At 40.5% G+C, this 26,853-nt stretch overlaps 1 protein-coding gene across 1 annotated transcript in view; it reads left to right on the top strand.

The window, feature by feature from the left end:
• The first annotated feature begins 2,845 nt into the window (after positions 1-2,845).
• The window catches only part of uhrf1 (ubiquitin-like with PHD and ring finger domains 1), a 47,830-nt gene continuing 23,822 nt past the window's right edge, over positions 2,846-26,853 (top strand). The window contains exons 1-8 of the mRNA XM_041205407.1: positions 2,846-3,212; positions 10,655-10,924; positions 15,013-15,197; positions 20,080-20,295; positions 21,072-21,181; positions 22,263-22,449; positions 26,012-26,135; positions 26,695-26,802. Of these exons, the coding sequence (XP_041061341.1) occupies positions 3,060-3,212; positions 10,655-10,924; positions 15,013-15,197; positions 20,080-20,295; positions 21,072-21,181; positions 22,263-22,449; positions 26,012-26,135; positions 26,695-26,802 (1,353 nt within the window). The 5' untranslated portion in view covers positions 2,846-3,059. The remainder of the gene's footprint in view (positions 3,213-10,654; positions 10,925-15,012; positions 15,198-20,079; positions 20,296-21,071; positions 21,182-22,262; positions 22,450-26,011; positions 26,136-26,694; positions 26,803-26,853) is intronic.

A 26,853-nucleotide genomic window follows, 5' to 3' on the forward strand; every position in this document is an offset into this window, starting at 1 on the left:
TTCTGTTCTTAGTCTCTTGGTTATAAATTAATTTTAAAAATCTACCAATGCCTTTACAGCAAAAGCATTTCCAAGGTCCAGCTGTTGTGACAGTTCTTCATCTACCCCTGTACATGCACATAGAAATAAACCTTTAAACAAGTCAGGAAAAGAAAACTTAGAAAATTATCCATATGTGCCAACATCCTATTTCTATTATTCCAACAGCTTTCAACTATGTGGCTAGATGTCCTTGGGTACACCTCTAACAATCATCACACCTCCTACATCCCAATCAATCCATCAACTGAGGCCCAATATCAGAAATACATTCATCAAAAAAATATTTAGTCAAATACCTTCTTTAGTTGAAGTGTAGTCCCTGTTGCAGTCCAGAAAAACTGAGAGCCAATTTTCTACAGCAAAGGCTCACAATGAGATGATGGTCAGGAAATCTACTTTTAGTGATGCTGGTTGAAGTGATAAATATTGGCTTCAACACCAGGCTCCCCATCCCTTCTTTGAAATACTGCCATAGGATCTTTTACATGCACCTAACAAGGCCTGGGCTTAACATCTCTTCCAGAAGATGGCACCTCTGACAGTGTAGTGCTCCCTTAGTGTGACTTGATTGGACCCACAATCTTTTAACTCAAGAGGCGAGAGTGCTATTGAGCCATGGCTGACACCTTTCCCTCTCCTACTGTGACAGCCTATCTCTTTTTCCCTTTCCTGGTGGGCCTTGCTAGGAGCCTCTATGCCTCTCCCTTGATCTTTTGCCAGTAGCAATGCTTCTGCCTACCTTTCTGTTGCTGTCTGCAGTATTTCATGGCATGCATCCCTCCAAGGCCAATATATTCCACATTTGCTTCAACCTTCCTGTTGAGATAAGCTCTGCCATTTATAATTTAAATATTGAGATTAATAAGTAATATGTTTATTATATTCTAAATGAGTAACATAAGACAATCTAATGCAAATAAATCATAATTATTTACCAATTTAATGAATAAACCAAAAATACACATACTTGCTGTCGTTAAAGGTGCTTCTGCTTTTATTTTAATACATTTCAGCAGAACCACGTTGTATTTATTTTCCTAAAATAAGTTTTCTTGCATTCCTTTTAGATGAATTGTCTAATTGTTTTATTGACTTAAGTTTTATATGAATCCATCTTTAATTTAACAAATAACTTTATGGAAGTACATGGATTAAATGAGCAGCCCTTTTACCATCAAATGGGTCTGATTTTAACTTTATAAGTGAATGTGTTAAAAATCTCACCCCACATTTATTGATCAAGCCCATTTCATTTAAAAACACTATTTAATTTATAAAATTGGGAAGAAGCCGATCACAGTAAATAGTCACTGCCCTTAAGGTTGAGATATAATTTTGTTCTTGAGTGTGCTGTCCGCAATGTGAGAGGTGATCTACTGGTAATAAATAACACATTGCATAGAAACATCTCAAAGTGCTGCACAATTGATTACTTTTGAAGTTGTGTGACTACTGTATTATTACATTAGCAAATAATATCCAGGATAACCATTAAACACCATAGAATATTCCAACTCTATTCCTCAGTGAATCTCAGGAGGCTGAGGTCTGTTTTCAAGTGAATCATGTTAAGGAGCAGCCAACCCTACCCTGGCTCTGCTTCACATCCTAGGCTTAGGTCCAGATTTCACTTACCTCATCCAGGTAGTTATCTCATATTTGTATGAATTTGCTTTGTCTCCCATTTTGAGTTGTTAACAGCCCACTCTTGATCCTATATAATATTGTAAAGTATTTCACCCTATCAAAGGTTTTCCCTACAATTAATTATTTCCAAAAACCAGCTTCTCAGTCCTACAGCTCTATCATTTTAAGGACGACAATAAGCTGCTGCTTTGAAGTGGCATTTTTTCCGTGCTTCAATTTTCTCCTTTTCTGAAGGCGTTGTCTATTGCTGGGTTCATGTTCCTCATGTAAGATTTGTCGTCTGTAACTTACCTTACCAGAATAAGAGTCTTTTGTACCAAAATTGCATTTTTTATTGCAGTAACAAAGTAACTTCAAATAATGCACACATTTCATCATCAATCTATTTCAAAGACGCGCACGATTGTAAATTTTCACTCTCGAGCACAAAAACAGATCCAAAGCTACTAGCAGAAGAGCGAGATGAGAAAAGAATACCACATACTTTGAAGAGAATAATTTATTTCAATGTTGTTGAGAGTCAATAATAAATGCAGCAGAACTAGCTGGAGGTGTAAGACAGAGTTGACGCTCACTATGTTTGTGTTGTGCTCTGTTTTTTTGAATGACACCTACAACTTTCCGCAATAAGAGGAATGTGGTTTCAGTTAAAGGAGTGGCTTAGTTTCTGACTCACTGGGATGAGCCATTTCCCGCCAAACCAGCAAAACAATCTGAAATTTTGGCGCCAAAGCATGACCTGCTGAGTTTTTTCAACATTTTCTGCTTTGGTTCATGGTGAATGCCGGTTTCTTATGGTGAAAAAACTCACTTGTCTGATATTTTTCACGCGAGAGACTGTTTTTAAACGTTTTGCCTTTCATTAGTCATTTTTTCAACCACGCTTGGTCAGTTTAAAAAACAACGCGTTTTCGTCAGCTGGCCAAGTTTTTTTTGTCATAATTTCGCGCGATTTGGTTGGCGCCGCATAGACCCACTTACTGCCCCTCAAAGGGCGGGGCAAAAGCCATTTCTGCCTAACGCGGTGAGGTCATCGCCTGAACGCGGCGACGTCAATTAAGCAAGGAGCGTAGGAGTGGGTTTTTTTTACGCTTTGGGTCCCCGTCCAATTGGAGCACGGCGAGAGTGCGCGCGCTGCAATAGGCGGGAGAGCGAAGGGGCGGCTCGCGCAAGGCGGGAGAGCGCGGATTTGAATCGGACACCGCGCGCAGAGGAGATCCGTTGGGTTAAAAAAAAACTGAATTCGCGGGAAACGTTCCCCCCCTCACCTCCCCCTTAGTGAGAAGGAGACCTGGGGAGATAGATCAACGTGTCTGCTCTGAATATCATTATTCACCATTGTACCCAGGAGAGCGTTGGTGTGATTGAAGATGTGGATCCAGGTGCGGACCATGGATGGCAGAGAGACCCGGCACATTGATGGACTCTCCAAATTGACTCTGGTGCAGGAACTGAGGGAAAAGATCCGGGAAGCGTTCGGGGTGGAGGCGGATCGGCAACGGCTGTTCTATCGGGGAAAGCAGGTATTATAAAAGGGGAAATTGGCGGGCGGGCGAGAGAGGGAGGGTGGCCGGCTGAGGAAGGTAGTAGGAGGGCACCGAGTGCCTTTTCCTTGAATGGAAGCACCGGGGAACAAAGGCTGGCCGCATAAACCTGAAGTCGGTGGGGAGTTGGAGGATTGCTGCAGCGAGGAATGCGAACTGGCGCTGCAGGGGTTAATACCCGCCGCTGGGAGCTGGAGAAAGGGGACTTACCTCCTTTATGGGGTAATAACAGACTGAACCAAACTTCTCCCGATCCCTCGGGGGGTGAGGGGAGAACTCACAGCAAAGCGGTTGGCATTCATCACTGAATGGATCGAACGATCGTTAAAGCCTTCTTTTTCTGCTTGTTTGACCATCCCCTCCCCGCCATTATAATTCGGTGTTAAATCAACTTTTAAATGGTTTAAAACTTCAGAGTGAGAAACTCTTCCAACTGCTCCCGGAGGCGGGCTGTTTACACCGCAACCTAGCCCGCTAGCTGTCGCACCATCATTGGCCGGAGGGTCATGGCAATTGGGCCATTGTCCGGCTCCGTTGTTTCTGATTGGATCCCTGGCTTGTCAGTCACTGGCCCGGCCCCCCCCCCCAATTAGCGTTTGGTTGCGCGGGAGTTATTGGGTGAACAAAAAGGCGCTAAATGCCCAGGACCGCTTAAAGATTATCCTCAATCATGTAATTTGTATTGGCCATTGGGAATGGATTTCATCTCAGCTGGGGAGTGTGCCCTCCCCTGAACGATTGCATTTTAATGTATTTTTTTTATAACTTTAAGATCTTGTTCAACAATTTTCATTCAAGCACGCAGGGACTGGGAAGTATTAAAGTTTCAGTTGGCGCCACTCTTTCATAGGCAATTTCATTTTTAAATAAAGGATCATATATTGGATTGCGCTCTATTTGTTTTGAATCAAAATGTTTGCTGTTGACAGCATTCCCACAACAGCTGATGCACTGAAAAAGAGAAGTATACAATTTTTTAATATACCTTGCAATTGGATAAATTAGTGAGCCTTTTTTGATGCTCTGGACTTTTAACTGCAGTAAGGATCTTTGTGTTTGAGCGCCGCCTAGAGAGCCACGTTTCCAATATATGAAGTTCACCTTCATGGACAGCTGATTCTTGCTGACAGTTGGATAACCAGAATATTGCAAATGCATTTCTAAATTTGTCAAATTCACCTGCAACCTGCACCTTTGATTCTTGCTGGGGTAAAGGTAAAGCTTGCCTCTTCTAACCTACCCCAATCCCTGTTTGTTGCAATGTAACAGGGCTGAGTTGAATAAAAAATACAACTGCCATCTTCAAGTTTATCTGCTGAGTAATTGGTGTACGTATCAGAAAAATGGAAGTAGGTTGTGTTAATTTAAGCTTTTGGCATTGTAATTGGTTTAAGTTAAGGAGGAGAAAGTCATTTAAAACACCAGCTTATGATCACTTCCAAACCCATTCTGGAAGCACCCTTAGTACATAAAGTCTCTTGTAATTGCCAGCAGTGGTGGCTCAGTTGTTAATGCTTGTCTCTGAGTCACAAGGTTGTGGATTCAAGTCCCACTTGAGTACAAAAGTCAAGGCTAACACTGGGGTAAACACAGGAAATGGTGGAAAAACTCAGCAAGTCTGGCAGCATCTGTGGAGAGAGCAACAGAGTTAACGTTTCGAGTCCATGTGACTCTCCTTCAGAGCTAAAGAGAGTGTCATATGGACTCAACATTAACCCTGTTTCTCTCCATAGATGCTGCCAGACCTGAGTTTTTCCAGCATTTTCTGTTTTATTTCAGATTTCCAACAACTGCAGTATTTTGCTTTTATCTAAGTAGCAAACACTGGTATTGAGGGATCATTGTTGAAAATGCCATCTTTCAGATGAGGTGTTAAACCAGGTGTTTGCCCCCCTCAGGTAGACATAAAAGATCCTATGGCATTATTTTGCAGAACAGCAGGAAAGGTATTTCTTGTAACGGATTTTCTGGTCATTATCCTGTTGCCATTAGTGGGAGCTTGCTGTGCTGAAATTGGGTGTCGCATTTCCTACATTATAAGAGTGACTTCACTAGCTGTAAAGTTGGGGTGTCCTGTGGTCATGAAAGGTGTTATATAAATGCAAGTTTTTCATTTTTAAAAAATGAAATAAAACTTGCTATCTATGCTAACATAAGTAAATGACCATTTACTCAGTGGACATCTATCGAACTATTTCCCAACAAGACATTAATACCTCTATGAGGAGGTAGATTGGCATAAGTGGAATAAAACAGTGTAGATCTTTGAAAACATTTTGCAGCCTCAAATTCTCAGATGAAAGACAGGGTGCTGAATTCCCCTCTTCAGTTAGTAAACTGAATTTATTTATACATGACTATAGTTGACAGTTTGAACGTATGTGCGGGGCTTCACAAAATATCTGAGTTGATTTTTAAAAAAATTAATTCTGAAGATATGGGCATTGATAGCAGAGTCAGCATTTATTACCCATCCCTATTGCTTAGCAAAAATGCAGGTGGATCTTTTTCTTCAGCTGCAGTCTGGTGAAGGTGCTCCCACAATACTGTTGGATAAGGAGTTGCAGAATTTTAACCTGGTGACAATGAAGTATTTCAAACTGGCACATCTGAGGAGCGATGACTTGCCTCTGTGCAAATGCATTTAGCCTTTACAATGTTTATCATTCAGTGATCCAGTGTCTCCGTAATATTAGCGAAAGTTGTTAAAAATTATGTGGGTCCTTTCTATGTCTTTTCAACCACCCTCCCTTCAGACTGGTACATTTCTTTGTGCACAGTCATTCAAGTATTTTCCATCTGCTGGTAACATTTTTAAGTTGTAATTGTTTCTGTGTGGTGATGTATGGGTGTCTTGTGTGGGATTTATAATGCAATAATGCTGTAAGGAAATATATGATTTGCTGCTTTTTTTTGTGTGTGGAACATTGTGGGGGGAAGTTGGTGCAAATCCTTTTGTTAATATTGTACAAAAATGAAAACCAGCATATTTTTACAGCTGAGAAACATTTGCAAAATTGCTACAATTTTACCATGGGTAATTAATCTCACACAAGGACGTTCAATTTTCAGGGCTACTGAACTTGTAGGTTCATACATGACCTTTCTAGTCCCCGCTGGTGTGTTCATGTCTTTCATTTTTATCACTGCATTTACAATGATAATTTAAGCATTATGCACAGCATTTATTTACAGTATGGTGGTAGAAGCCAGTACTTCTTACAACCAGCTGGCATTTAATAAGCATTAGTTTTCTGGCTCATGCATTTTTCTTAGGATCTAAAGTTAGCATGGTCATGGTGTCATTCAATTTCATCTTTCAAGGGATGCGTGACTATAAGAAAAGATTTCCAGACACTGACTGCTGAAATTTCTTCTTATTACAGTAATCCAATATTGTAGCCTATATTTCACCACAGATCATTTATTCTGTTTCTTTATTAACCTTCCAATCCACATTTTAGATTGCTCCTCAGGTGAGTAATATTAGAGTTGAGAAATGGATTACGTCCTTTTGGGACTTTATGTAAATTAATTGATTACTACGTTTCCTACATTACAACGGTGACTATACTTAAACTGTGACCGAGGAGGAAGAAAGTGTTTGAAGACCAGGACCTCAAACCCAGCACCAATCTCACGGTCTACAGATACCCGCCCTCCTATATGGCTCAAAGGCATGGACTATGTACAGCAGGCAACTCAAAAACTTTGGAAAAGTGCCACCAGCGCTGCCTCTGCAAGATACTGCAAATCCATTGATAGCACCAACGTCGGTGTTCTTGCTCAGGCCAACATCGAAGCATTGACCATACTCGATCAGCTCAGCTGGGTGGGCCACATCGTCCGCATGCCTGACATAAGACTCCTGAAACAAGCGCTCTACTCAGAGCTTTGACACAGTAAACAAGCCCCAGGAGGGCAAAGGAAAGCTTCTAGGACACCCTCAAAGCCTCCATGAAAAAGTGCAACATCCCCACTGACATCTGGGAATCCCTGGCTCAAGATCGCCCGAAGTACAGGGAAAGCATCTGGGAAGGAGTTGAATGCCTTGAGTCTCCTCACCATGGGCAAGCTGAAGCCAAGGGTCGACAGCGAAAGGAACGTGTGGCAACCTGGGCACCCCACCCACCCATTCCCCCTACCTGTGACAGAGACTGTTGGACTCTCTTCAGTCGCCTGAACTCATTTTTAGTGTGGAAGCAAGTCATCCTTGACCCTGAGGGACAGCCCAAGAAGATGACAGTTAACCTACTTAATGGGTTTTAAAGCTCTTTGGCACATCCTGATGTTGCGCTATCTATTTGCAAGTATTTTTTTCAAGTGTAGCGCAGTCAGCTACAAAGTAAGGCTATTCCTGTTACTAGCATGGAAAAGCAACTCTACTATGCGATGTTGAGATTTTCATTTCTCGTGTCAGCATTTTTGTAGCCTCTGAATGAGGTTCTCAGATGGCACCAAATTGGGCTTAGATTTGTGCTGTGAAACAGCAGCCACTGAAAGCTAGGCTGCCATTGCACATCTGCAATTAATGGAGATCTTTATAGTGGATGGAGCTGATCATCTTTCCATCAGCTTGACTTTAATGAGAGATTTCCCTTTTTTGCTGGTTATATTTTTCAAACCAAAATGTGGTTGTTTCAATGTAATGCTGATGGAAATCCTTACAGCTTTTTGGGAAGCAGAGGAGTGAATCTTTCAATCTCCAGCCTGGCTGAGGGTTGCCATTTTATTGCTTGCTCATCCTGTGCTGCAGTTAAATGGGCTGTTTGTGTCTATTTTATTTATGCTTCAGCATTTTGGTTGTTTTGATTTCCAACAATGTAAAATCTAATTCTTGTGAACTTTTTACAGCTCAAATCATTGCTATATTTTTAACCCACATAAATATATTGAGATCAGGTTCAAAATAGACTGCTCCAAATTTGACTTCAAGAATTATTTTGTGAAGTATGCTATATTGACATAAGTGGGTATTTCTAATGCATACTAATGATTAGCCTCAACATTGATTAACCTCATGTTGACTTGACTTGATGATTCTTGCTCTCATCTTTTGTTAGTACACTTGCATTGATGTCTTGTGACATTTTCAATCCTGAATATCCATTTCAACCAGTTGGTAAATGGTGACTTCTGATTCAGGAGGTGTCAACTTTGGGTATTGAAGCTAGCATTTCATTGTACCCAATTTCAAGGTTTCAATTTTAATTTTCTTTCATTTTAGTGTTATGGAATCAATTCATTCTGTGACCCTGGGTGCTAAATTAGCAGCCTGTGGAAATTGTAACATTTAAGGTACAGGAGGTTCCAATGCTTCTTAGATTGGTTCCTGCCTAGTAATAAAGGTGGGACTCTCTTGGAGTGTTGTGATAGGTCATCAGATCAGTTTAACGGTCAGTGACCAACAGTTTGGAGTCAAAACAAAAACAGAATTACCTTGAAAAACTCAGCAGGACTGGCAGCATCGGCGGAGAAGAAAAGAGTTGACGTTTCGAGTCCTCATGACCCTATTTTTGTTTTTATAACAGTTTGGAGTCGGTCAGTTTTGGGGTGTCGGCCTGCAAGTGTCACAGGGACAGGTAGAAGTCCCAGTTAAGTTAAAAGAAAGGAGCAGAGAAAGGGCTGTGGGTCGTAGACTTTAAATAGAGGGCTGTTGGGGCAAAGGTACCCCTTTGGAACAGTGGTATTCTGCTTAGCACTACTAAACATCTGAAAATGTGCTTGGAAGATGAAGCTTGTGTACTTTGAGATCCAGGGGAAAGGAATCGCGGAAGGAGAAATCTGAGGTGGGCCATTGTTTAAGCTGTCCGAGTGGCAGCGACTTTTGGAAAGAATTCTAAGGAGAGATCTTCAAATCTGGAGATTGGAAACCCTCATGAGAAAGACAAATTTTCGGAACATTAGTCATAGCCTACTTGAAATAATGGTCTTTTATGTGAAAGATGAGAGGGTGCTTACTCATTTTTGGCTTTTCCCACTCTTTCAAACAATTGGTCTACAGATATCTGCTATTGTTTTAACATTTTTAACACTGTTCCTTATCTGTCTTGTTTCTCAGATTTCCATTCCACACTGTGTCCTACAGCTGACCACTTAGTTGGGTGCATTGAAGCAACCTAACTGCGATAAGATGTAAAAAAGAAAACTTGTAGTGGCTCAGCCACTTCCAGTCATACTTCAAGAGCCGTATATAGAATTGCTTGAACTATGGTGTAGTCAATTCTTGGGTGTTGATTCAGCAGAACAGTACATTTTGTCTCCCTCTAGAGAATAGAAGAATGGTATAGATCTGTTCTCTGCTTGCAGCTCCTATTGGTAGCTCATTGGGATTGGTGAAGATTTCAGAATCAGTTAACTGCCCATGAATAATTTCTTGGGTTTGGAAAGGGATAAATAAATGTACCTGTACTTCTTATTTGTTCAATATTTCATATTCCAGAGTGAAGAAAAACCATAATGCTCAGAGGTTATATTCTTGCCACAGGATGGTGCTGTATTAAAATGACTCTTAATTCCTGGTATAGTGGATGATTGTAGTGATCTTGAGACTATATTACATTGAAAAAAATATTCATTCTCTATTGGCTGTAATGATCAGGTACATGCTGGACAGATGTTGAATTCATTACTCTCATCTCAAAACTTCAGATCAGTAAGCTTAAAACAATTCCCCTGAAGGCAACCACAACTAGTATTCTGCACAGAGTGCTGTTCAAAGTAAAGTGAGTGTTGCAGCGGCTCTTTTACTATTCTGCTGATCAGCTATTGAACTTGCAAGTCCGGCAATTTGCACTTAATTTCTTGATTTCGTTGGGATAGGAGGCTTATTTGTAGTTGTTTTTTTTCCCCACTAGCTCTGCTGAAGGTGCACAGTTCCATGGGGCCAGGTCATGTCAGAGCTATAGTAAATCTTTTTCTCCCTAACCTGGGATCTTATATCCTATTATCATTCCCTGCCCTGAGTTTCTAAAGTGACAGTAAAATCTAGTGCCTGACAGAACCCCCAAATGTTACCCATACTGTTCAGAAGATGAGTGGTTGCATTATTTTTATCCCATCTTGCATGTTAATATTAGAAGAGTTGGTTATGTAGATAAACATTCAGCTTGTGAATGGGCTGCTTTTTAAAAATTTCTGGATTTTTATTTTAAAAAGACAAAGTTTTTTGGTAATGGAAGTTATTTCCATGTAATGCAACTACTACTGTTGACTGTAATGCCTGTTTTAGCAGTTAAAAAAACTATATTTTCTCTTCCTTCCCAGCTTTTGTTACTTTTTATGTGGTTGTACTTTAGTGAAATCAAATGTTCAAAATTACTATGGGGTGTAGCTCGTAGATGTGAAAAGATAAATGCAGAGTCTCAATTCAGATAGTTCGGTAATGGCTGTCTAACTTTTTTTTTATTTTCCCTTTTTAGATGGAAGACGCCCATTCACTTTTTGACTATAACGTGGGACTTAATGACATCATCCAGCTGCTTATTCGTCAGGTTGATCAAGTTGTATCAAAAGGCACCACTAGAAAAGAAAAGGATGCAGAGCTGTCTGACACAGACTCTGGATGTGGTTCTGCACAAAGTGAATCGGACAAGAGCTCTAACAATGGTGAAGCTGCTATGGAATTGGATGGACAGGCAGGAACGTCCACTCAGCCTGATCTCATTGACCCAGGGTTTGGCTTATACAAGGTGAGCAATAAGGTTTTTATTTATTTATCAGTAGAACTGTTACACTGATTAGCTGTAATGGTATATTGTTCAAGTATCTGAGTCTTCTGTTTTAAGATACAAGCTATGATGCTCCTCTCAGGGAAAATCCTAGTATTGCACTAAGTTAATTTTTAGTTATTTTAATTTATTTATTTTGAATTGTTTGAACTTTTTTGTTTTCAATTACAAGTTACCATAATTGCTGAATCTCAAGCAATTTGCGTGTAAATCTTTCTTGTACTAGAGTTATCTTTTTGAGATAAATGCATTTGCTTATTATAATACTAGGGAGAATGCTGAAGATCTGTGCTCTAGAGATAGTCACATCTCTAGCCAAACTGATCAGTGCAGCTACATTGCTGGCATCTACCTGACAGTGGAAACTTGCTCAGGTGTGTCTTAAAGCAGAAAAAATCCAATCAGGCCAATTACAGCCCCATCAGATTACTCTCAATCGTCAGCAATGTGGTGATGATGTCATCAATGGTGCTATCAAGTGGCACTTATCAATAACCTGCTCACCAGTTTTCACTTTGGGTTCTGCCAGGACTACTTGATTCCAGACTTTATAATTGCACTGGCCTAAAATTTGACAAAAGACCTGAGTGTCAAAGGTGAGTTGAGAGTGATATCAAGGCAACATTTAACCATATTGACACCAAGGAGTCCTAATTAAATTTAAGGTCAGTGGTGATCGAAGGGGACACCTCCATTGGCCAGAGTCATTCCTTGTATAAAGCAAGATGAAGTAAAGGCAGAAAATGTTGGAAAAACTCAGCATCAGCCAACATTTGAAGTGAGAAACAACAAGTTGTGTTTAATTTCTTGATTTCATTGGGGTAGGAGGCCATTTTGGGTCTGTGACCTTTCATGAGAACTAAGAAAGGTAGTTGTAGTTGTTGGATCCCAATCATCTCGGCCCCACGACATTGCTTCTAAGTTCCTCAGGGCAGTTTCCTAGGCCCAAGCATGTTCAGCTGTTTCAACAATAACCTTCCCTCCACCATAGGACCAGAAGTAGGGATGTTTACTGATGATTGCAGTGTTCAGGTCCATTCGCAACTCCTTATTTTTGATGCAGCTTGTTCCTGCATGCAGCAAGATTTGGACAACATGCAGACTTGGGCTGATGTGTGGCGTGAATATTTCTTGCTAATTAAGTTCCAGGCAATGCTTATCTCCAACAAAGTCTAACCACCTCTTTTACATTCAATGACACTATCATTATTTAATCCTCACCATTGACCATACATTTAACTGGACCAGCTGCATAAATCCTGTGACTACAGGAGCCAAGAGCAGGGCAGAGGCAGGGTATTCTGCTGGAAGTGACTCATCATCCTAAATTGGGAATATTATCACTTTCTCCTTTGCCGTTGGGTCAAAATCCTGGAACTTTCTATCAAGCAGTATCGAAGGCTGTACTTTTGCCACATGGACTGCAGCAATTCAAGAAGGTGGTTTGCAACCATCTTTTCAGTGAATGCTGGCTTTGCACGCAATGTCCACATTATGTGAATTAATAAATAAAAAAATTCTTTATTCTAAATAGTGGCAATTTCTAGCAATTAATTGGAGTTTTACTGAAACCCAGATTACACAGATCTTTAACCCAAAATACTTCAGCAATTTCTTTGTTTGAACTAGATATTTGACTTGGGGCACTTGTTGAATTTCAGATACTTTCAAGTGTAAGTATAAAATCATGTTTTCACTTTGTACATTTTGCCAGAGTTTGTATTTGCTACAAACAAGATGCAATATAGATGGCTGTGGCTGAGCCACAGCACTTGATTTTTACTTTTCCTCTGGATTTTTACTTTTCCTCTGGCAGTGCTATGAATCATTGCTTCAGTGAATGGTACTACCTTCATAAAAAGTCAACGTTTATAGCTAGCTATAAGAATGGACAATGGGCAAATTAATTCATTTTTCCTCCACACCATTTCCCGAAAGTGTGGTATGGCTTAAAAGCTGAATGGTTATACACTTCAACATTTAAACTGTCAAGAGTTTGAAGTTTGCAGCACAAATGTTTTGATGAATTTTTGCTCCTTGGTGCAATTTTGTTTTGCATACCATTTTATTTGAAAGGCTATGAAAATGTATTCCTCCAATAAAGTGGTATAACTTCTAATTTTTTCCAAAGGGTCTTGGTTCACATTGGCATGGGCTCTGAGGCAATGCCCTGAACAGAATTGCATAACTTATTGACATAGAGTCATAGTTTATACAGCACAGAAACAGGCCCTTCGTCCCTTTGTGCCTGTGCTGTCCATCAAGCATCTATGTATTCTAATTCCATTTTCTAGCACTTGGCCCATAGCCCTGAATGCTATGGTGTTTCATGTGCTCATCTAAATACTTCTTAAATGTTGTGAGGGTTTCTGCCTCTACCACCCCTTCAGTCAGTGTGTTCCAGATTCCAACCACCCTCTGGGTGAAAACGTTTTTCCTCATATCCACTCTAAACCTCCTGCCTCTTACCTTAAATCTATGCTCTGGTTATTGACACCTCTGCTAAGGAGAAAAGTTTTTTCCTATCTACCCTATCTATGCTCCTCATAATTTGGCATACCTCTATCAGATTTCCTCTCAGCCTTCTCTGCTCTAAGGAAAACAACCCTAGCCTATCCAGTCTCTCTTCATAGCTGAAACACTCCAACCTAGGCAACATCCTGGTGAATCTCCTCTGCACCGTCTCCAGTGCAATCGCATCCTTCCTATAATGTGACGACCAGAACTGCACACAGTGGCCTAATTAGCATTTTATACAGCTCCAACATAACCTCCCTGTGCTTATATTCTATGCCTTGGCTATTAAAGGCAAGTATCCCATATGCCTTAACCACCTTATCTACCTGTGCTGCTACCTTCAGGGATCTATGGACATGTGCACCAAGGTCCCTCTGATCCTCTGTACTTCCTAGGGTCCTACCATTCATTGTGTATTCCCTTGCTGCGTTAGTCCTCCCAGAATGCATCACCTCACACTCCTCAGTTTTAAATTCCACTTGCCACTTCTCTGCCCATCTTACCAGCCCATCTATATAGTCCTGTAATCTAAGGCTTTCCTCCTCACTATTTATGACACCGCCAATTTTTGTGTCATCTCTGAACTTGCTGATCATACCTCCTATATTCACGTCTGAATCATTAGTGTACACTGCAAACAGCAAGGGTTCCAGCACCAATCCTTGCGGTACACTACTCGTTACAGACTTCCAAACGCAAAAACAACCTTCGACCATCACCTTCTGTTTCTTTCCACTAAGCTAATTTTGGATCCAATTTGCCAAATTGCCCTGGATCCCATGGGCTCTTGCCTCCTTGACCATTCTCTCATGCGGGACCTTGTCAAAAGCCTTGCTGAAGTCAATGTAGACTACGTCAGCTGCACTACCCTCATCTACACAACTAGTTACCTCCTCAAAAAATTCAATAATACTTGGATGTTGTTGGAACTATATGTTGGCATGACGATGTTGGAGGGAAAAGCATGGATGAATGCCAGGGAAAACAGTAGTGTTTATGTTGGGCTGCACTTCAACTGGGTGGCCAACTTCTGTGAACCAGAAATTAGGCTATCTTGGTGTTTAGACCCAGAGCTCCACTTTAAGCTATGAGTATAATTTCTCAGCAACTATATTGTACTACTAGTCTTCAGCTCAAGCACATCTATGCTTTGAATATTAAGATGGTGGAAAAGTTGGGATTCACAAAGGGTGCCGCAGAATATTTTTCTATGATTTGGGCTGTGGAAAATGTTTAGTGGCAGGCTCGATGGCTGACACACTAGATAGGAACCTATATAACATCATATGTCACTACTTTGGAAATTAGCTGATCCTGTAATGAATGCCTGGGACTGTATAGTTTAAATATAAGATTTGGCAGTGAGAGACTGTTGGGCTAGTTTAGTAATGGTAGACTTGCCCTTTAGCTTTGTGTTGTTGACTTGAAAGGCCTTTGCTGTATAGGGGATTGAGTAATTTCTCCCTCCAGCGTAAGCCAAGTAATGTGTGACCACCAAACAATGAGATGTTGAACTTGTGCTTTTTTTTTAGATAAATGAATTGATTGATGCTCGAGACATGCACATGGGTGCTTGGTTTGAAGCTGTCGTTGTTAATGTGACACAGGATGAAAGTGCAAGTAAAATTACCAATAATGAAGAGTCTGCACATTCAAGCAAAGCTACAGGAACAAAGATTGCTGCTGAAGATGTGATTTATCACATTAAATATGAAGAGTATGTTAAGATGACTATATAGAAATACCATTTATCTCTTGTTTTCACACAAGTGCTGGGGATAGGGCAGGGTTCTGCAGTTTCTCCATCCACCTATCTGCTCCTGATTTATATTCCTTATGTGAAAATGGTGACTTAAAGGGATGTGATTTCTAGGGCTTTGCCTGCCCTGTGTATTGTGTCCACATTAATGTGGAGACTTTGGGCAATTAATCTGGACATTTCACTGGGTGTGGGAGGGCATCATGGGTATTTGTTGCTGTAAGGTGTATTAACTTTTTTTTATTCCCAAAATCAGATTTTTTTGGGATCTTGATGGTTTATATGGTACAGTGCCATTCCTTAAATAAACTGTTGGGCTGCCTTTGATTGGATGAATTGCACGACAAAATATTCAAAAAATGAAAGTTGACAAAATGAGTTTGCTCGCCCAGACTATTCCTGACACTACATTGCTATCATCTGATGATGGGTGGCCTTTTGAAAGACTTCCTCTCCATCTTAACATACAAAAGCGGAAAGGCAGTAGTGATACAGAGGGAGGGTGGAAAGAGGTAACTAGAGTAGGAGGATTATAAATAGCATAGACTAGTTTGGTCCAACTGCTGCTTTGTGCTGTAGATTTTATGTAACTTGGTGTAGTTTGAAGGACTATTTGGTTTTAAAGAACATATATGCATTCATTGTCTACTTAAGTGGACATTGAATAACCACTTAAGGGCTTCTTCCCAACACCACTGATTAACTCTACGGTGGCTGGACCTATTTCCACTTGGGGAGCACGACAAGCAAACTTGTGCAGGTTGCTTGTGGTTTGCCAGAGGGGGTGGTGTTCAGAGGCGCTCGGTACTGATCGAGAGAACTGGGATCAGGAAGGGGGACCTGTTGAGAATGACTCCTTTGCCTTTGCTGCTGACACCCCCTACACTCTGCAAATCTCTCCCACATGAGTTACTTCTGACCTGGGTCGCTCCTCAATCCTGGGCCTCCAGCAGCTCACCACCTCCCTGGTAATGCTAGTGAGCAACAAGCTGCTGGCCTCTGGCTGAATGTTATTGGTGGGTGGGATTTGTGCTTCCAGGTTCCTTGATCCCGTGGGAAGACCTGCCTTTGGCCACTCAAGTGCTTGAGAGGCACTTAATACCAGCGGGTCTTTCTGGGCGAGGCAACCCAGGTACTTTGCTGGCTGTCCAGCTGGTAGGTGAGACCCCAACATTTCTGCAAAATACTCCCCCGTCCCCCTTATTAATATATCATCATATATACACTATTCACTAGCCAATGACCATACAATCTCCTGGGAAAGACTTAAAAAAAAACAAACCTCAGGCCAATTGGGAGGCAGGGGAAAATCTAGTAAATTCCTCTGACTCCACTAGAAATAGTTTAGGAGATCACTCTAATCCTGATATTCCTTGCAGTACTTAAGATATGATCTTTCCAACAAGAAACAAGTCCAGCTCTTGCTTGAAGGAATTCCATGAACTGGCCTCCAACATTTGAGTCAGCAGCCTATTCCAGTGGTCAACTATTCTTTGGGAAATGAAATGCCTATCATCTGGACCTGGCCTTAAACAACTTAAAATTGTGACCCCTGTACCTACCAACCTAATTAATTGGAACAAGCTGCCAACTCGTTACACAATGTACTCTTCTTTGTCTTATAAATCTCCATCAAATCACCCTAAGCTTCTGCACTATTTTTTAAACCTACTTTAATCACTAAAATACTTTAAATTTGGAAGTAGCCTAGTGTGTCACCCCTACATCCTTTCCAAAGCTTGACTATCAACCACCATGTGAGGAGACCAAACTGAACACAGTATTTGTTGCTGAGGCCTGACGAAGGACTTGAATAAGGACAAAATGGTGCGCTTTCTCTTATAGTCAGCTGTCCTATAAATACACCCCAACACCATATTTGCACTAGTTATCAATTCGTAACACTGCGCATGAACTTTTGAGATTTATGCAGTAGAACCATCCAGATATCTTTCCCTGTAGGATGTATTTAAATAGTTGTTTGGTGCAGAACTTCAGTGTTGCTGAAAAAAGAGACTTTTTTTTTATTGAAGCTTTTTCTCATCAGGGCAATTCACAAAAATACCAAATGTAAAGGAAACTACCATTTATACTGTATGAGAAGGCAGTGCTGATCAGTTGGTAAATGGACTCCGGTATAGGCGTTGCCACGGAGAATGCAATGATTGATTGTGGTTGGCAGTTAACTACATACGAAGTAGCAGGAGTAGGCCGCTCGAGCCTGCTCCGCCGTTCAATAAGATCATGGCTGATTTGATCGTAAACTCAACCCCACATTCCTGCCTACCCCGATATCCTTTTGCCCCCTTTTTAATCAAGAATCTATCTAGCTCTGCCTTAAAAATATTCAAAGACTCTGCTTCCACAGCCTTTTGAGGAAGCGAGCTCCAAAGACTCATGACCCTCAGAGAAAAAAATTCTCCTCATCTCTGTTTTAAATGAGTGACCCCTAGTTCTAGATTCTCCCACAAGAGGAAATATCCCCATCATATCCACCCTGTCAAGACCCCTCAGGATCTTAAAGGTTTCAATCAAGTCACCTCTTACTCTTCTAAACTCCAGTGGCTACAAGCTTACCTTTCCTCATAAGCCAACCCACCCATTCTTGGTATTAGTCTAGTAAACCTTCTCTGAACTGCTAATGCACTTACATTTTTCCTTAGATAAGGAGACCAGTACTGTACACAACACTCCAGATGTGGTCTCACCAGTGCCCTGTACAACTGAAGTATAACCTCCCCACTTTTGTAATCAATTCCTTTCATAATAAACGTTCCATTAGCTTTCCTAATTACTCGCTGTACCTGCATACTAGCTTTTTGTGATTCATGCGCTAGGACACCCAGGTCCCTCTGAATCTCAGAGATCTGCAATCTCTCACCATTTAGATTATAAGCTTTTTTTTTAATTCTTCCTGCTAAAATGGATAATTTCACATTTGTCCACATTATACTCCATTTGCCAGATCTTTGCCCACTCACTTAACCTATCTATATCCCTTTGTAACCTTATGTCCTCTTCATAATTTACTTTCCTATGTATCTTTGTGCCGTCAGAAAATTTAATAACCATTCCTTCGGTCCCTTCATTGAAGTCATTTATATAAATTGTAAAATCTGTCAAGTGTTGTTTGCAATTTAAACCAAGCAACTTGACTCTGGTCAAGGCATTGTCCTGAGGAATGAGTCAGCGAATGGCGGTCACTTATTCTGTTGTGCCTGTTTCAGCTTAGTGTGTACATGTTCTTTCTGTTTGCAAAGAACAAGTCCCTGTGTGTTAATATATGTAACTTCTGGTGTGCCCAAATGCACCACACTGCAAGCCCAACTGACAATCTTGTCCAACTGCGGAATCACACCTAATGTTGGACACTGTTAGTCCACTTGCCAACCAATCAGCACTCTGTTCTCATACAATATGAATTATTGTTCCCATTACATTTGGTATTCTTCTGAATTGTTTGGATGAGTGCAAGACAAAAAGTTTTGACAAAGAAAGTCTCTCTTTTTTAGCAATACTTGGCGTGTATCTCCATTGAGCTTTCCACCCTGTGCATTTTTTTAAAAATTGAACATCATTTGTCAGGCTCAATCCCCCAACATATCAAGGTCTACCCAAAGCATTCAAGCATCTTCTAAGTGCCTAACATTTGCACACTATTATCTGCACATTTTCAAATTGTGCCACCGATGCCTACATTAATAAAACTAGGCAAGCAACAGTCCTTACTGGCCACTACTCATGGCTGATCTACAAACATCCAAATCAATCGTTGCCTACTTATACACAATTCAGCTCAATGTATTACCATTGATGGAGGCTTTGATCTTGCTGAGAATCTTTGTGTGTTAACTTGTCAAAAGCTTTTTATAATTCTAAATCCACAATATTTATTGGGCTTCTCACATTCTGATGACTTCTTCAAAAATTACAATGTTAACTTAATTTTTTAGTTCATTTAGTATCCTTAATATGTCCCCCTCTATTTACGCAATCATATTCTCATTATTTATTGTCTATGGGAACAGTCCTAGGGTGCAGTGAGCTATTAAAAATATTGTCAAGAGTATAATGCACAGCATGGGCTGAATTTAACGCCCTCCCCGGTGGTGGGTTTGGAGGCTGGGGAACATTTAGTTGGGTTCTGGGTGGGGTCCTTTCTGCCTCTGCCCCATTTGAAGCCTGCGGCTGGAATTGAGGCTCTTAACTGGGCAATTAATTCCCTGAAAAGCAAATCCTGTCTAGGTTGCTTGCGGGCTCCTGGAATTTGGGGTGGACATGGAAGGGATGTGCCTTGTCAGGCACTGAGTGCCTTTGAACTGAAGGAACCAACATCGAGAACAGGAGGAATGCTGAGAGCCATCCTCTGGTCTGTCTTCCGACACTCTTCCCACCGCTCTAATCTTACCCTCACTCAACTGGGTCCCTTGGTGATCCCAGGCCTCTTCCTGGGTGCATTGCCAGTGACTGCCACTGATGCTGCCTACAATAGACATTTGCTGGCTTCTGGTTGGCAGCTCTTGGGGATGGGATTTCCACTCCCTGGGATGGTCCTTGATCCTGGCGAAGGCTCACCCCTGGTCACTAAGTGCCTGAGAGGCACCCGTTGGGCCTTCCCCATCGGAGCTGGGGTAGGGCTCTTGCTGACTTTCCAGTCGCCTGCATTAAATACTGCCCAATGTGTCCCTAAAACAATATTATCTTCATGACAGTTGAACATCTTCAAGAGTGAAGACTAACATAAAGTTCTCATTAATATTTTTGCTACATTCTATACATAGTCATACATAAACCTAATATGAAAATTGAACCCTGAAATTATCTATTCAAATCTACGAAGTTACCCGGAAAATGGAATTGTGCAGCTGCGATGGAAAGACATTCGACCACGGGCGAGGGTGATCTTGCAGTGGCATCAACTTCATGTTGGACATGTGGTGATGGTGAACTACAACCCAGATGAACCTAAAGAGCGAGGATACTGGTATGATGCAGAAATTCTACGGAAAAGGGAGACCAGGACTATCAAAGAGATCTATGCAAAAATTCTTTTGGGGTAAGGGTATTAATAGTTCGCTTTAAGTTTTGGGCTTTTGTCTTGTTTCATGAGTAGTCATACTAAGCTGCTGAAGAGTTGTGAATTATTTTGACTTTTCAAATGGGTTGGGTTTTTCGGTTCAGTGATCTGATTTGAATAGACTTTCCTGTTTGCTTTTAAAATAAAATGTGTTGGGAGCTATTTAAGTAAATTTGAGATATGTAAGACCAGAGCTATCATCTTTGGCTACTGCCGCAATCTCCATGCCCTTGTCCACATTCATTCAACATTCAGTGGAACAATCACTTGTGAAAGAGTTTTAAAAATTACACTCATATGTTTGACAAGGCCAATATCTATTAAATGGTCTTTATGAAAGAGGATTTGGAATTGGGAAGCCTGATAAAAGATGTTGCACTGCCCAATCTCGATGCTGTCGATGTTTTTATGAACTTTGAATACAGCATTTTATTCCACTAGAGGATGCATAATTACAAATCTGACAGGTTTTGCCCATAGCAGACACAACACATCGTACCCTTATGGCACATCAGAAAGTAGTATTTTATAATAATAAGGAACATCATTGGACATTTGTTAACGTTAACTAAAACTTTAGAATGCTCTTTACTGTAACCTTGCAGAAAAATGTTTGCGCTGTTATAGTGTCAATGTTTCATTTCTCTCATCCGTGTATCCTGTGAATGTATGCTGGAATCCAGCTGATAGCAGATGGTAGCCAGACTACTTGGTCTTTGATACTTTTTGAAATAGTCATTTTGTTTTTCTCTCAGGGATGCTGGTGACTCTTTGAATGATTGCAGAATTTCACTGGTTGATGAAGTCTACAAGATTGAGGAACCGGGAAGTGTTGGAATTAATGGATCTGAAAGTCCCTTGAAAAGTAAGGTTTTTGAGAATTGGTGGTATGTCAGACACGAATTCCCTGTGTTTTTGAATTGATAAGAAGGATGGGTGTTCTTCTAATATATCTTAGTTTGGGTTTGGCACTACTGTTTATATGGGTTATAGTTCATGATTCAGTGAGAAGATGTTGGTTGGTTCAATAAATAAAAAAATTGTAGCTAATAGAAAGCACAAGTTTGTGGATCTATTAGAGATACAATACCATAAAAAATCTTTCTATGTTGTGTGGGCACAAGTAGATGTAGCTCTTTTCCTGTTTGTGAAATACATCTTTTTGTGTATCATTCATTTATCTGCATTTTGCTTTTCAGAATGTGTTTTTCAGATTGTGGGTATTTCTGTTCTGCCACTTCATACTGTCAAACCACTGATACCAGATTGAATACGTATTCAATCAGGCTGGTGAACCTGAAACAGTTGGATTTTCATGAGAACCTTGCTTTTATTTTTGTGTGTGGTGCTGACCCTAAACTACCATATTTATTCAATTTCTTTTCATATTTTGCTGCAGTGGGATTCGCATTTATGACATCTGAATTCCTAGTCTTGTACCATGACTGCTACCCTACCCCACTTAATTGAAATAGCTAATGAGATAGACTGAATCTTGAGCATGTCAAAGGGTCTTTTGATTAAAGTTATAACTTATAAATTGTACTCAGTTTACTTGTTCTATTTTAATGAATATTAGGCCAGCATTTGTACTGAGACCAAATCCCCTTGTTATTCCAAACAGCCGTGTAATGTGGTAGCTTTTTGGAGTGAGCTGAACTATTTTGGTAGGATACTGGTTTATGTCTGCTGTTGTACAATGAATTGCCTATCTCAGTGTAAAATTGTCAAGTGTAAGCTAGCTGCTTTACCTCACCAGAAAGTGCATTTGAACATGAACCATGTTGTTATAGTTGGGGACACCCCAGAAGGTCAAGAGGAGGGAAAAATTAATAGTGCTGTTGCATTTTGCTGACTTGTTTGCTTCCCTAGTAATCTTAGTGGTGTTGAATGTCAATACTATATATTAGATTACAGTTTTGTGTATTTATATTTTTTGGCTGTAGGGCAGAATGGACCTGAATGCAAGCATTGCAAAGATAACCCTAACAAGGACTGTAAACAGTGTGCCTGTCACATATGTGGTGGAAAGGGTGACCCAGAGAAGCAACTGCTGTGTGATGAGTGTGATATGGCCTATCATACGTACTGCCTCAACCCTCCTCTCACTGGCATACCAGAAGTTGAAGACTGGTATGTTGACCTCTGCTCATATGCCTTTTTTGTTTCTGCTAAGAAGGAAAAGAACATTAGTAAAAGTTCAGAAGTTTATTAATGTGTTGAATAAGCTTTATAAAGCTTATTCACTCCATGCATCGTTAGTACCTCACATGGCTCACAACTGAGTATGCGGCAGAGCATTGCTCATGATTTGTTTCCTTAGCCTTGATACTCCACATGCTGTAGGTTGTGTACCTGATTGTATCTGAACATGATTACAAAACAATTTTATCTTTGAGAGGAAGTTAATTTCCTACCTGTGGACAGGGTAATGAAGAAGTAACTCCCACTCCTTGAATAGCATTTCTGTTATAACTAAAGAGCAGTACTTTATCTATTGACTTCATAAAATTATCATATCATAGACTAGATCCAAGTGCTTAATAGGATGCAGTCACTGTTACTTAAACAAATTTGATAGCCATTTTGCACCCTGTAAAGTCCCATAAACAGTGCTGTAAAGAGTACTTGGCTAAATTAATTCATGGACTTTTTCTAATAACTGCGAGGCGCTCATGGGCTTCTTTGTCACTATGGTTGAGACTATCCAATCTGATGCCTCTGCCACATTCTTCCCTTCCTCATGGCCAACTTCATCTAATGCCCCCCCCGACCCTGACCCGAATACACACCTTTTTCTAGTTTCTCTCCTATCTGTCCTCATGCAACCTCTGAGTTCAGCTTTCCCATGAGACCCATCTTCTTCTCCCTGGATCCTAATTCCACTGCTGACCATCTAACTTCAGCTCCTGATCCTAATGTTAGCTGATATTTTTAACGGTTCTCTCTCTCTTCAGGTGTTGTCAAACTTTCCTTTGAAATCTGCCATCATTGCCCCTCTCCTCAAAAGACTCACCCTTTACCCCGATGTCCTTGCTATCTTTTCTTCAACAAAGTCCTTGAACATGTTGCTGCCTCCCAAATCCATGCCCATCATTCTCCAAACTCCATACTTGAATCCTTCCAGTAAGGTTTCTGCCCTTGCCTCTTCAGCCTTTGACGTGGTTAGCCGCACCATCCTCATCCAATGCCTCTCTATTGTCGCCCAGTTGGGTGGGCCTGCTGTTACCTGGTTCCATTATGTAATTGTATCCAGAATATCACTTGCAATTGATTCTCTTCCTGCTTCCATGATGTTTTCTCTGGTGCCTCACAAGGAGCTATCCTTGGCAGCCTTCTCTTTCTTGCCTGCATGCTACCCTTAGGCGACATCATTCGGAAGCACACTATTAACTTAAACACATGTATGTGATGACACCCGTCTCTACCTCACCACTACCTCTCATGGCTCTTGTACCTTTGCTAAATTATCAAAAGGCTTATCTGACATCCAGTACTGGAAACCATTGTTTTCAGTTCCCATCTTAAACTTTGTTCCTGGGTTATTGACTCCATCCCTCGCCATAGTAACAGTCTGAGATTAAACCAGTATGTTCACAAACTTGGTGTCTCTTCTAATGGTTTTCCGATCACATTCGTCCCATCACTAAGACTACTTTTTTCTCCTCTAACATTGCCCAACTTCATCCCTGTCTCTGCTCAATAGCAGAAACCCTTATTCATGCCTTTGATACTTCCAGACTTGATTATTCTAATGCACTTCTGACTATTTCCCACATTCAACCCTCTGTCAACTTGAGGCCATTTAAACTTTACTGTCCATGTTTTAACTTGCACCAAGTCCTGTTCACCTATCACCCCTATGCACGATGGCTTACAGTGGTTCCCCATCATGCAGTGTCTTGATTTTTAACATTCTTAACCTTGTTTTCAGTTCCTTCCATGACCTTGTCCCTCCCTTTATCTGTAACGTCCTCCAGTCCCACAACTCTTGAGATACGTGTTCCTCTTATTCTGGCCCCTCTCAATTTTAATCGCTCCATCATTGGTGGCCACACCTGCAGTTGCCTAGGCCCTAAGCTCAAGTGACACCACTGCCTCTCTCCCTTCTTTCTCCTTTGAGACATGTCTTAAAGCCTACCTCTGACTTAATATCACCTTATATAGCTTGGTGTCATTTTGTTTTATAAAGCTTGTGTGGAGCCTTGGAATATTTTATTTTGTTAAAGGCGCTTTATAAATTATTATTCATTCACAGATGTGAGCATGACTTGCATGGTTAGCATTTGTTGCTTTTGAAAGTGGTGATGGTGAACCACCTTTTTGAATGGTTGCAGTTAATATGGTGAGCAGTTTGGTACAACTGAGTGGCTTGCTAGGCAATTTCGGGTGGCTTTTAAGAGTCAACTACATTGCTATAGGTCTGGATTCGCCTATGGGCCAGACAGGATAAGGACAGCAGATTTCCTTCCCTGAAGGACATTAGTGACCTTTTTGGCAGTTTCATGTTTACCACTACTGTTGCTAGCTTTTTATTCCAGATCTATTTAACTAACTACTTAAATTCCCAGCTGCCATGTAGGATTTGAACACGTGTCTTGGGATTATTAGTCCCAGCATCTGAGCTACCAATAGTGCCATTTACTGTTAGCACTAAGGTAAATGAGGCAGTACTGAAATCTACTTAATGCATCTTTCTCCAGTACCTATGGAATAGGCAACATCAGAATAGAGATGTAAATGTTAACTGCCATTTTTATCCCTAGCTGCAGCCTGCTGGCCTGTGAGCATTCTCCAGGCAGGGGGAAACGTGTCAGCCAGAAAATAGGATTGCATTGTGGCTTTCATAGAATTATATATGTATAATTAAACATGGTGGATTTCACTCGCATTGCAACAAAGGCAATTACAGAACTGGTGGTTCTTGCAATAGTCCTGTAATATAAATAACAATGGATGAATATGTTCAACAATCTCATCACACTTCAAGTAACCGATGAATAACGTGCTTGCTGAACATTGCTTGACTAAAAATTGTCTTGCATTTGACCAGGAAGTAATTATTTGCAAAGCTTAGCAATTAATGCATTTCTGACTTAATTAAGATGTATTTATTTATATTATTTGCTATTTCCTTAACTTGCAAGCCAAACCATTAAGATCCTGAGAATAACCCAAAGGTTATAGGGCACAGCTTTTAAGAATGCAGTTCTACATTACCCTTTGTTTCTTTAATGTTCAGTTTTGTGCAGTATTAAAGCTATAAATCTGCCTTGCAGTCTCCATCATTTTGATGAAGGAACTGCTATTGCTCTAATTGTCAAGTTTTTTTCTGCTTAAATGGAAGAAACCCATATTTGGTATAAAAGTATTTCTGTCCCCTCTGAAAGGCACTGTTTTTTTTAAACCTATCAGCCAAGTAGATAGATATGAACATTGTATTGAGACAATCATACAGGACAAAGAACAAGGTCTAGATCAAGGTGGAAAACATGCTATTGAATATCAAACAAGAACACTATAGAAACAAGTTGCTGTTTTGAGAGTTTGAGTGCCTGGTTTCTAACCATTTCCATCTTTTTTCCACTGCCCCGATGAAAGCTAATTTGTTTTTTTTTGTCATGATTTTGAAGCTTTGTTACAGACTAACCTGGTTAGCCAACTCATAATGTTTGTTGTGGGGGCCTGTTCACAGGTATTGTCCTCTCTGCAAAAATGATGCTAATGAAGTGGTGCTAGCTGGTGAGAAACTGAAAGAGAGTAAAAAGAAAGCTAAGATGGCTTCTGCTAACTCTGCCTGCCAGAGAGACTGGGGCAAGGTGAGTTAATTTTAAGTCGCTGGAGGTGGGGCCAGAAGTTTGAAGCAACTATATTTCAACTGTTTGTTTCAGTTTTAAAGCAGGCAGAAATGGAACGGAAGTAAACCATTCTCTGGATATTTCTGCAACTAAGTCTGGTGTCTAAAGTTGCAAGTGAGATTTCGGTGTTGTAGTTTAATAGATAAATTTATTGCGACTAACCCATAATAATTTTTCTTTACTGGTACTGTAAATTTCTCTAGGAAGTGGTGTTCTTAAAAACATGAAGTTGACAATGCTACTCTCCAATTTACCCTCCATAGTAAAACTTAAAAACTAGAGGAGACATTTTAATAGCTACTGTAATATTGGTACACGTAGGCATGCCTATTAAGTAGCTCGATTCTAATTATTGTGTTTCGTGTAATGTCTGTACATCTCCTCAGCTGTATACTACACCCAGTAAATCTGTGGTCAGTGTTTTCTTATGCCCTTGTAGCCCTTCTATATATTAGGAAGGGTAGAATGCTTCTGGTTACTTATTGTCAACTACGTTCATTTTTTTAATGGTTTATTCCAGGGCATGGCATGTGTAGGTCGCACAAAAGAATGCACAATTGTCCCCTCTAACCATTATGGGCCTATTCCTGGTGTTCCTGTGGGCACTCAGTGGAAATTCAGAGTCCAGGTATGCTTGCTCTCCATTTGCAGTTTTGGTTAGATGAAATAGGCTGGAATT

The sequence above is a fragment of the Carcharodon carcharias genome, chromosome 14, assembly GCF_017639515.1.
Source record: "Carcharodon carcharias isolate sCarCar2 chromosome 14, sCarCar2.pri, whole genome shotgun sequence".
Taxonomy (NCBI): Eukaryota; Metazoa; Chordata; class Chondrichthyes; order Lamniformes; family Lamnidae; genus Carcharodon; species Carcharodon carcharias.